Here is a 10,789-nt window from a genome sequence, read left to right on the forward strand (position 1 = left end):
TCGGCCCCGCCCACCCCCGCGCGCAGCGGATGGTCCCGCCCCGCCCACGGTTGGCCCCGCGCGGCTTCCGGCCGCGCGGCGGCTTCCGGTTCCGGTGCGCCGCGCCGTGCGGGAGGAGCCGCGCCGGGCCATGGCGCAGCCCGGGCCGCGCCGGCTGTGACGGGCCATGGCGGCCCCGCACGCCGAGAAGCTGGAGGGAGGCGTCCCGGCGCCGCCGCCCCCGCCGGGGCCGCCGCACCCCGCGGGCAGCGCCGCCGCCGGCGGGCCCGGCAGGAAGCAGGGGAAGGCAGGTGAGCGCCGGGCGGCGGCGGGGGGGCGGCGGGCGCGGGCGGGCGGGCGGCGGCGCCGGGCTGACGCGGCCCCGCTTGTCCCCGCAGGTCTGCAGATGAAGAGCCCCGAGAAGAAGCGGCGGAAATCCAACACCCAGGTACGGTCCCGCGGCCCCCGCCCGCCGCCGCGGCCCCCCGCGGGCCCGGCCCGGGGCGCGGCCGCCGCGCCGGCCTCACCGCCGCGCCTTCTCCTTGCAGGGCCCGGCCTACTCCCACCTCTCGGAGTTCGCGCCGCCGCCCACCCCCATGGTGGACCATCTGGTGGCCTCCAACCCCTTCGAGGACGACTTCGGCGCCCCAAAGGTGGGGGCGGCGGCCGCCCCCTTCCTGGGCAGCCCCGTGCCCTTCGGCGGCTTCCGCGTGCAGGGCGGCGGCATGGCGCCCCAGGTGCCGCCCGGCTACGGCGGGGGGCCGCAGCCCCTGCGGCGGCAGCCCCCGCCCTTCGCCCCCAGCCAGATGGGCCCGGCCTTCGGCATGCCCCCGCAGGGCGCCAGCTACGTGCAGCCCGGCGGCATGGCCTTCCCCAGCCAGCCCTTCAGCCAGCCCCTCGGACAGAACTTCAGCCCTCCCACGGGGCAGCTCATGCAGGGGCCCGTCGGCGGCTTCGGGCCCATGATCTCGCCCACCATGGGGCAGCCCCCCCGGGGCGACATGGGCCCGGGGCCCGCCCTGAACCCCCCCGGCGGCCCCGCCATGGCTCCGCGGTTCAGCCAGCCCGGCAATCTCTTTGGACAGTCCCCCATGCAGCGACCCGGCCAGAACATGCCCAACCTGCCCCCGAACGCCAGCCCGTTCCCCGGGGCGGACCCCGGCTTTCCAGCCGGCGCCGAGGAGGGGGGCAAGAGCCTGAACCCCCCTCCCAGCACCTTCAGCCAGGAGCAGCACTCGGGCTCCCCGGCGGCCGTCAACGGGGCTCAGCCCAGCTTCGCCCCCAACAGCGCCGGCCGGGGCGGCGGCACCCCCGAAGCCAACAGCCTCCCGTCCGCCGGCAAGGCGGCCGGCGGCTCCGGGCACCAGCCGCCGCCAGGCCTGGTGTACCCCTGCGGGGCCTGCCGCAACGAGGTCAACGACGACCAGGACGCCATCCTCTGCGAGGCCTCGTGCCAGAAGTGGTTCCACCGGGAGTGCACGGGCATGACGGAGAACGCCTACGGGCTGCTCACCACCGAGGCCTCCGCCGTCTGGGCCTGCGACTACTGCCTGAAGACGAAGGAGATCCAGTCGGTGTACATCCGCGAGGGCCTGGGACAGCTGGTGGCGGCCAACGATGGCTGAGGGGCTCCCGCCGTGCCGCCACCCTCCCTTGTACAGATCCCCGCTCGGGTTTAGGACCAAACCCCCTTTTGTAGCCCCCCGCCCCCACAAGCGAGAGACAGCCTCGAGCGCGGGCTCCGGCGTTCCTTCCCATCCCCGCTGCTGCCCGCCGGGCACAGCCACCGGCGCTGTGGGGACTCGCCACTCCGGGGCGGTTCCTGCGCCTCCGCCCTCGCTCCGTGCCCCGGCCCCGAGGCGGCTTCCACGAGGGAGGTGGCGCAGGCACAAGCGGAGGAGCACGGGGACGCTTTGGCGCGTGGCGTGGGCTGGCAGCCACGCGCTGTGGGCCGCGCCGGCTCTCCCTGGCGCTCGGAGCTGCTCCCGGCCGCGCTCACGTCGCCGTTGCGATCCTTCTGCCGCAGGACTGCGCTGCGCGGGCGGCTCTGGCCTGCACCGCGCCGGGGGCTTCCTCCGCTTCCCAGGCGCTGCCCTCGCCTGATCCCTCTGCCTTCAGCCGCCGCGGCGGGGCTGGAGCGGGCTGGGAGCTGCCGTCGGTGCCTGGCTCCGCTCTGCGCAGGCGGCTGCTCTTGCTGGGCTGGCGGAGGAGGGCAGCAGCCCCCAGGCCCTCCCCGAGCGGGACCGGCCGCGGCGTCCCGGCCCCGGGCGCCGTGCTGCGAGCGTCCCCCCGCCTGGGAGCGCAGCGGCGGCCGGGAGCTGCCCCCCACCCGGCACCTCCCGCCCCCCCGGGGGCCCCGTGCCCGGCCCGCGGGGGCGGCGCTGGGGTGGGCTGCGCCCGGGGGGCCGCGGCGGCTCCCCTCCCCCCTCCTCCGCCGCAGCTCGGCGCCCCCCTTTTCCCCCCCTTTTGTAACGCGGTCCCGGTGCCCTGTGCGCCCCTCGGCCCCCCCGGAGCTCTGTGCAGGGCCGGGGGGGGCGCCGCCGCCCCCGTTTTAACGGAGCGTTAACGGAAACTTTTGTATCGTCGCTATAAAACTCTGAAATCGGCCGTGTCCGTGTGTCCGTCCGGGCCCGGGGGGGGCCGGGGGGGCGGGGCCGGGGTGCTCCCCGCGGCGCCCCACGTGCCCCCGCCCCCCGGCAGGGGCGGCCCCATTGGCCCGGCCCTCCCGCCGCGCGCCGCCATTGGCTGCGGCCGTCACGTGCGCGGCCGCTCCGGGTGTCGCGAGTTGCGGAGTCCGGTACAAAGTTGCCGCGAGGCGCCGGGACGCGACGTCGACCCCCCCGCAGCGGCGCCAGGTACCGCCCGGCCCGGCCCCCCCCCCCCCCGACCCGGTACCCCCCTCCGGCCCGGCCCGGCCCGGTTCCCCCCGACATCCCCCCAACCCGGTCCGATCCGGCCCGGCTGCGCCGGGCTCGGTTCCGCCCCTCGGTCCGGTTCGCCCCGTCTGGACCCCGCCCGCCCCTTCGCGGCCCGCCCGGACCAGCAGCGCCGCGTCGCCGCCCCGCAGCCCCGACGGAGCCGGTGGCCGCGTCCCGGGGCCGCGGGAAGCGGGTCGCGGCGCGGGGGCGCCGCCGCGGGCAGCCCCATCGGGGACCCCCCCGGCAGCGCGGACCTCGGCCGGGCGCTGCGGCCCCCCCGGGCCGGGCGTCCTGCTCGGGGGCCTCGACGGGCTCCTCCGGGCACCCGGGGCAGGTGCTGCTTGGACGGGGGGGCCCCGGGCCCCGCCGCTCCGGTGCTGCGCGCGCCGCGGGGGGGGAGGCCCCCAGCCTCCCGGTCCGAGCGCGGCGCCGGCTGCCCTACATAGCGCTGCCGCCCGGGCTGCGCAGCTCGGCCGTCGCCCCGTTGCCATGGCTTCGGGGGGGGCAGCGCTTCCCCTGCGCCGCAGCCGCTTCCTCCCGCCGGGCCCACGTCCGCTGCGACACCCCGAGCCGCGCGGGCCCTGCCAGCCCCGCCGCCGCCGCCGCCGCCCCGTCCCACCTGCTCGGCCGCGTCGCCGGCAGCTAAAAATACCTCCCGGGTCGCTGTCCCGGGCTGGCGACTGGTGTCGCTGCCCGGGGGGTGTCGCCGCGGGGGGCGGCTGCGGGACGGGGCCGCGACGGAGGCCCGCGATGGAGGCCCTCGACGGCAGCGGTCCCGGGCCAGGCCTCCCCCCGGGCACCGGCTTTCCCGCCCGTTGCCACCTGGGGAGCTTCCCCGGCCCCCCCGCAGCACCCGGGCTCTCCCCCCGCCTCCGCGGCTGGGCCGGTGCCAGGCCGGGGGGGCCGGGCCCCTCCGCAGCTGTGCCGGGAATGTGCAGAATCCCAGCAGGCAGCCGCTCCGGGCGCCGCGTCCCGCCTCAGCCCCGCTCCCAGCCCCGGCACTCGGCATCTCCTCCGGGAACGCGCCCGGCGCGCAGCACGTCCACCCCCGAGCAGGGGAGCCTTTTGGGCGCTGTTCTCCCCGGCTCTGGGTAGCGCCGCCGGCGCTGCCGCCTCGCCCCTTGGCGGGGGTCCGCTGCCCCGGGGGCTGGGCTGGGTCTGGCGGCTGCGGCTTGGCGCGGGGCAGAGGCCGCAGCTCTCCCGCGTGCTCCTCCCTGTTCCTGCTCACGAATTCGCTTTGCCAGTCAAATCAGCCCAGCCCGGGCCTGGCACCGGGGACGTCCTGGCGGCAGAGGAGGGGTCGGACCCTCTGCACCAGCTGGTGCCCGGTGCCCCTCCGCGTGCCGGTGGGGACGGGGCCGCGGGTGGACGTCCGTCTGTCCCCGCAGGCGGGCTCCGGACCGTCCCCAGGCAGGAGCAGGCATGGCGGAGCAACCCGGCTCCCGGGACTCGGACAGCAGCTGGGTGATGGCCGGCACCGAGGTGAGGTGGCCCCAGCTGCGGCCCCGCTCCCTCGCCCGCTCTGGGAGCCCCGCGCCAGGGCAGCGCCGCCGGGCCGGCTGGCAGGAGCGAGGCGCTCGCGGACCCGGGCGGGAACCATGCCCGCTGCTGCCTGTGCTCCCAGGGTTTGCGGGTCGAAACGATGGGCCCGGAGCAGGGATCGGCCTCCCACGCGCCGGAGGATGAGGAGCCGGAAGACGACGGCACCCGGGACGCGGCGGCAGGCGCGTGGCTATCGCAGGGACCCGCGTCCCAGGACGCCCCCTCCCCAGCAGCTCCCGGGCTCTCCGCGGCGGTGGCAGCTGCCCTCAGCGGGGACGACGAGGCCTCTGTCCCCGGCCGGAGCCGGGGCCCCGAGGAGAGCGAGCTGCAGGTGAGCGCGGGGCTGTGGGGCCGGGGCCGTGGGGCCGGGGCCGGCCGCAGGGACCCCCGCTGCATCTGTCCCCTCAGGACTCGGACGAGTGCCCGGGCCCCGCCGGGGGGGCAGCGCCCACCCTGCCCGGCTCTGCGGCGCCCGGCGCCCCCGACGGCACCTCCCCGGACGGCTGCGCCCAGGGGGAGCCCGAAGCCAAGGCCGAGCTGGGACCCTGCCCCGACACCCGCGCAGCAGGTCGGTCCCTCGCCGGGGTCCCCCCAGCCCGGTGGAGCCGGAGCTGGGCGGCGGGGGGGCTGCGGGCAGAGGTTCGGTGCCGGCGCTGGGGCGCGGCAGTCCTGGAGGTCCCCATCCCTCCGCAGGGCCGCGGGCCGAGGAGGGGAGCTGCACCAGCAGCGACGACGACGTGGAGGGGCTCCGGAGGCGGCATGTGCACGAACCCCGTCCCGGACCCACCCCCCCCGGGCCCCCCCCGCGCCGGGGGGCCCCGGACGCCGGCGATGAGGATGGGCTCAACATGAGCAAGTACCTGCTGGGCGCCCTGGTGCTGGTAGCCATGGGGCTGCTGCTCGTCTCCGGTGGGTGAGGGAGCCCGGGGCAGGGGCCGGGGGCCCCAGCACCTCCCTCACCGCCTGTTCCTCTCCCTAGGCGGCATCTACGACCCGGCGGACGGTGAGCACGGGGCACCGTGGCCGCTCTGCCGCGGGGCCGTGCTTGGCATCAGCGCCGGCCGCTTGGCCTGTGCCCCGCCCAGGCACGGTGCGGCCTGATGCTCCTGGTCCTCGCAGGCCCCGCGGAGAGCGTGGTGACCCGGGACGTCGCAGACGGGGAGCCGGAGTCGCCGCTGCCTGCCGATGGCACGGTAAGCGGGGACGGCAGGGGCTCGATGCCTTCCTGCCGAGCAGGCGGAGGGGAGGCCGCGTCCTCAGCGCCCTCGGGGTCACGTCCTGGCCCTCCCCCAGGACTCACCGCAGAAGCCCCCGCCGGACGCCGGGGACCCCCAGAGCATGCAGTCCGTGAGCCTCCTCTTGGACCGGCTGGCCAAGGAGAACCAGGACATCCGGCTCATGCAGGCCGAGCTGCAGGTGGGTGAGCGGGCGGGGCGGGGGCTGCACCCCAGCACTGCCTGCGCCAGGTCCCCCACGGGCTCTGCCCCGTGCTGTGGCCCCGGCGCTCACGGTTCCCGCTCTGCCCAGGCGCACAAGGAGGAGCTGCAGGCACTGCTGCGCAAGAGCGAGGGCGAGGCGGCGGCGGCCGGGGCGCAGCAGCAGAGCCTGGCAGCGGAGAACGCGCAGCTCCGCGCGGCGCTGCAGGAGGAGGCCGCCGCGCTGCGCCGGGCCCAGACCGAGCTGCAGCACCTGCGGGCTGCGGGGGCCCCCGGCGGCCCCCACGTGCCGGAGGCAGAGCAGCCCCACGGCCCGGGCGCCGCAGCTGGCGAGGAGCCTGCGGCACGGCACGGGGGGGCCGGGCAGCGCGGCTCGCTGGCCTCGGCGCGGCAGGAGCTGGCGGACGCGCTGGAGCGAGCCCGGGCCTCGGGGAACCTCGAGCAGCTCCTGGAGGAGCTGGGCGCCCTGGAGCAGCGCCTGGGCCAGGAGGCGCAGGCGGGGGGGGCCGAGCCCTTCCCCAGGCACTGGAAGAAGCCGTTCAAAGCCGACAAGAAGGAGAGCAAGCGGCACAAGCGGCACGGTGCCGGGGAGGCCCCCCACGAGCCGGGCGAGCGGGGCGGCAGGGAGAAGGGGGAGCAGGGCAAGCCCCCCGGGCACAAGAGGGACCCCCGGCCCCCACGGGAGCACAAGGCCGGCAGGGCCGGGGGGAAGGCGTCACACGGGGCGCCCCAGCACAGCCCACGCGAGCTGCCCCCGCTGAGCCGCTACCGGGCGCCCCAGGGCTGCTCGGGGGTGGCCGACTGCGCCCGCAAGGAGGGCCGGGAGGTGCTGGGGGCGGCGCTGGAGCCGGTGCAGAAGGCGCAGTTCCTGCAGCTGCTGCAGGGCTTCATGGGGCGCCTGGGCTGGGGGGGGCACTTCGCGGCGCTGGCCGCGCGGCTGGAGGGCGTCTTCGGGGCCGACGGCACCTTCGCCCACGACCGCCTGCGCTTCACGGACTTCGTGGACGACGTGGAAGAGCTGTTGGAGGACCTGGCGCGGCGCGAGCAGGGTGACAGGAAGGCGGCCGACGGCTTCGAGGAGTTCGTGCTGCGGCACTACGCCGGGGACAGCGGGTGAGCCGGGATGGGGGGGCCGTGCAGGGCCGGGACCCTGGCCCCAGGCCCCCCTCACGGCCCCTCTTCTCTCGCAGCTTTGTCAAGAAGGAGCGCCACAGGAAGGGCTCCCAGCAGCACAGAGGGGCCAGCCCCCCACGGGCCCCCGAGGGCCGCCCGCGCGGGTAGAGCCGGGCAGGCTGCGTAGCGCGTAGGGGGCAGCCGGCCCCGTTGCAGGTGTCTGTCTAATGCACTGTGTCCTGCCCCACAGGCCCCAGCCTGCGCGGGGCTGCGGCCCCAGCGGGGCCGTTGTTGGGGGCTCAGTGGGGCTGCGGTTGCTCCATGCGCGGTCGTAGAGCCCCGGGCGCCGAGCCGCGTGGCTCCGGGCTCCCCCTGCCCCGTCCCAGCCGTCCCGGGCACCACAGGCCCGGGCATCACCGCACGCTGTGTGATGCCGCACTGCCGTAGATGCAATAAAGTCACCGCTGGGCAAGGCTGTGGCTGGCGCTGCCTGAGGGTCCGGGGCGGGGGGGCTGCGGGGCTGTAGGGGGGGGGGTCAGGGACGTGTGAGGTCCCGGGGAGCGCAAGGGCCGCTCGAGCGGGAACCGCGCCGTGGGGGGCTCCGGGGCTGGAGGGGCTCCGGGGCTGGGGCAGGGGACGGGCGGGCGCGCAGAGGCTGGAGGCCCCCAGGCGCGTCCCGGCGGGGTCGGGAGGAGCCGTCGCCCCCCTCCCGGTCGCCCCGTCGGGACTCGGCGCTGCGCCCGCTCCCGCCCTGCAGGGGGCGGCATCGCGCGGGCGCCCCGCGCGGGGGCGGAGCCTGCGGCGCCCGCTGGCCACGCCCCCTGCGGGTGGTACCATCCCGCTCCCGGGGGGGGGGATGCCCGCCCGTCCCAGGCGCCCCCCGCCGCTCGGAGCCGCCGGTGCCGGTGCCGGAGGGTCCCTGGGCGTTGTCGCCGCGGGGCCGCGCGGCGGCGGCGCCCCCGAGCCGGCCCCCCCGGGGCGGCCCCCCCCGGGCGCGCGGCGGTGGTGCGCGCGGCGGGCGCGGGCGCTGCCGGGCCCATGGCGGCGGCCCCCCGCGCCGTGCTGCTGCTCAGCGGCAAGAGGAAGTCGGGCAAGGACTTCGTGGCCGAGGAGATACAGAGCCGGTACCGGGGGGCTGCGGCGGCGGCACCGCCGGGCCCGGGGCTGGGCCGGTCCTGGGGAAACTAGGCTAGTACTGGGGGAGCTGGGCCTGGGCCCATACTGGGGGAACTGGGCTAGTACTGGGGGAGCTGGGCCTGGACCCATACTGGGGGAACTGGGCTGGTACTGGGGGAGCTGGGCCTGGGCCCATACTGGGGGAACTGGGTTACTACTGGGGGAGCTGGGCCTGGGCCCATACTGGGGGAACTGGGTTACTACTGGGGGAGCTGGGCCTGGGCCCATACTGGGGGAACTGGGCTAGTACTGGGGGAGCTGGGCCTGGGCTCATACTGGGGGAACTGGCCCCGGACCCGGGCTGGTACTGGGGGAGCCTGTTCTGGACCGGTACTGGGGAACTGGGCTGGTACTGGGGGAGCTGGGCCTGGGTCAGTATTGGGGAACTGGGAGAGATGGACTGGTACTTGGGGCAGTGGGCCCAGGCCCGGGCTGGTACTGGGGAGCCGGGCTGGTACTGGGAGCGCTGGGCTGGGAGTCAGGCTGGTGCTGGGTCCAGAGGATGGTGAGGAAAGGCCCTTTGGGTCCCGAGCGGCTGGGCAGCGCCGGGGTGGGACGTGGTGCTGCTCGGTGCCGCTCGGCCGGGCCATCCCATACCATCCCGCTGAGCCGGCGCTCCCGCAGGCTGGGCCCCGACGTGTGCACCATCCTCCGCCTGTCCGGACCCCTCAAGGAGCAGTACGCCAAGGTACCGCCGCGCCATGCTGCGCTGCACCGTGCCGTGCCGTGCCGTGCCGTGCTGTGCCGCGGGGGCCCGGCGCCCCGCTCACCCCCTCTCCCGCAGGAGCACGGCCTGGACTTCCAGCAGCTCCTGGACGCCAGCGCCTACAAGGAGACCTACAGGCAGGACATGATCCGCTGGGGCGAGGAGAAGCGCGGCGCCGACCCTGGCTTCTTCTGCAGGATCGTGGTGGAGGGGGCGGCACAGCCGGTGTGGGTGAGCAGGGCCGGGCCGGGGCGGGGCGGGGGGCGCGCGGGGCGGGCGCTGACGGGCCCCGGCTCGCAGGTGGTGAGCGACACGCGGCGCCTCTCCGACGTGGAGTGGTTCCGGGACGTCTACGGGGACGTGGTGCAGACCGTCAGGGTCGTGGCCACCGAGGAGACGAGGAAGAGGAGGAACTGGGTCTTCGTCGTGGGTGAGTGGCGCGTCCCGGGGGCCCGGCTCGTCGGGACACGCCGCGGGTTAAGGAAAAGCCCCGCGGCCGTGCCCGCGCTGCGGGCGCCTGGGTGACACCCCCAGACGGGGACCTCACCGGGGGCTCCGCTCCTCGCCAGGGGTGGACGACACCGAGTCCGAGTGCGGCCTGGACCAAGGGGTGGCCTTCGACTGGGTCATCACCAACGACGGGGACGAGCTGTCCCTAGACAGCCAGCTGGAGACGCTGCTGCAGGCCGTCCGCGGCCGGCTATAGCCACGGCGCCGGAGCGAGCCCGCGGCAGCGGGACGTGGACCAAAGAGGGCTGGGGGGGGTGATGGGGGGGAGCACAGCTGCTGCTAACAGCTGGTTGCAGGGGACTAATCCTTCCACGGGGGCTGAGCCTGGCTCCGGCCCCTGCGCGGGGGCTGCTGCGGTGAGGCCAGTGCAGGCAGCGCCCGTCCCCCGTGGCGGGGCTGGGGAGCGGAGCCTGCAGCGGGACCGAGCGGGGAGGTCCCGGTGGCCGCGGTCCCGGTGGCCGTGGTCCCGGTGCCACCAGGGGGCAGGGCGCCCACGGGCTGCGCCTGGCCCGGCGGGTTGCTGCCGGTGGGCGGGCGGGCGGGCGGGCGTCCCCCCCTCGATAGCCGCTCCGTGCCCGTCCCCTCCGCAGCCGGGGGAGGAAGGGGGCCGGGTCCCCGCCGTGGTCGCGGGTGGGCACCTCGCCACTGCTCCCAGACCCCTGCCCGGCGCGGGGCGGCAGACGTGCCTTACCCCTGGAGCAGCCGGGACGGTGCCCGCGCCGGCCCCCTGCTCTTCTCTGCGCTGCTTCACGGCTCCCGCGGGCTCTCTCTGCCGCCGGGGCTGACGGAGCTGCCGCCCGGGAGCCCGCGCCGAGGCCAGTGTTAACCCCGCCGGACGCAGAGCCCGGCGCGGCGGCTCCCGGCGCGGTGCCTTCCTGGCTCTGCCGGGCAGCGGGCAGAGGCGAGAGGGCAGGGATGGCGCGCGGGGAGAGGCGCTGCCGTCGGTGACCCTCTGCCCGGGGCTGGGGCAGCCGGCGTCCCCCTCCCAGCCCAGCGGAGGGGCGATCCTGGGAGGGGGGCGGCTGGCACCTGGCCCTGCCCCGGCCGTGCCGCCCGGCCGCGGGCGCTTTGCTGCCGCAGGAATAAAGCTCGGCTGCTGAGACACGTTGCTGCGCTGCCTCCGCTGCTCATTGCCCGGGGGGAGGCTCGAGGGGGCGTTTGGGTGGTCCCTGCTCCCACAGGCCGGGCCCTGTCTCCCGGCCTCCCGTTCCGGCCTCTCCAGCTGGAGCTTGCGTGAGGTGCGGTTTAATCCCCGACGCCTCGGGCGGGGGCCGACAGCTGGATGTCTCCTGTTGTGCGTTAATAGGCTTGCAGGAGCCGAGTCCCGGGGGATTATCTGCTTCCGTAGCAGAAGGCTCCCGTCTAATACCTGCCGGCTGGGCGCTCGTCCCCTGCAGCAGCTGGACGGG

General features: G+C 76.9%; 3 protein-coding genes across 5 annotated transcripts; all 3 read left to right on the top strand.

Annotated features, from left to right (window-relative positions):
- The first annotated feature begins 27 nt into the window (after positions 1–27).
- On the top strand, positions 28–2,586 carry PYGO2 (pygopus family PHD finger 2). 2 transcript variants are annotated; one of them, XM_064499074.1, is made up of 3 exons: positions 37–290; positions 378–427; positions 528–2,586. In XM_064499074.1, the coding sequence occupies exons 1-3, from the start codon at positions 167–169 to the stop codon at positions 1,602–1,604; spliced, it is 1,251 nt and encodes a 416-aa protein (XP_064355144.1). In that variant the 5' UTR covers positions 37–166; the 3' UTR covers positions 1,605–2,586. The 2 variants fall into 2 exon arrangements, with proteins under 2 accessions (XP_064355143.1, XP_064355144.1); XM_064499073.1 differs by having other exon boundaries at positions 28–427.
- A 123-nt stretch (positions 2,587–2,709) lies between these two features.
- PBXIP1 (PBX homeobox interacting protein 1) lies at positions 2,710–7,460 on the top strand. The gene is made up of 10 exons (XM_064498817.1): positions 2,710–2,834; positions 4,286–4,379; positions 4,522–4,770; positions 4,848–5,007; positions 5,133–5,348; positions 5,419–5,442; positions 5,559–5,632; positions 5,733–5,855; positions 5,967–6,988; positions 7,066–7,460. The coding sequence occupies exons 2-10, from the start codon at positions 4,320–4,322 to the stop codon at positions 7,154–7,156; spliced, it is 2,019 nt and encodes a 672-aa protein (XP_064354887.1). The 5' UTR covers positions 2,710–2,834; positions 4,286–4,319; the 3' UTR covers positions 7,157–7,460.
- A 290-nt stretch (positions 7,461–7,750) lies between these two features.
- Positions 7,751–10,485, top strand: PMVK (phosphomevalonate kinase). 2 transcript variants are annotated; one of them, XM_064498818.1, is made up of 5 exons: positions 7,751–8,176; positions 8,789–8,852; positions 8,949–9,101; positions 9,171–9,300; positions 9,440–10,485. In XM_064498818.1, exons 1-5 carry the CDS (start codon positions 7,845–7,847, stop codon positions 9,574–9,576), a joined length of 816 nt encoding a protein of 271 aa, XP_064354888.1. In that variant the 5' UTR covers positions 7,751–7,844; the 3' UTR covers positions 9,577–10,485. The 2 variants fall into 2 exon arrangements, with proteins under 2 accessions (XP_064354888.1, XP_025976788.2); XM_026121003.2 differs by having other exon boundaries at positions 7,958–8,112.
- Positions 10,486–10,789: the final 304 nt, after the last annotated feature.

The sequence above is a fragment of the Dromaius novaehollandiae genome, chromosome 29, assembly GCF_036370855.1.
Source record: "Dromaius novaehollandiae isolate bDroNov1 chromosome 29, bDroNov1.hap1, whole genome shotgun sequence".
Classification (NCBI taxonomy): domain Eukaryota; kingdom Metazoa; phylum Chordata; class Aves; order Casuariiformes; family Dromaiidae; genus Dromaius; species Dromaius novaehollandiae.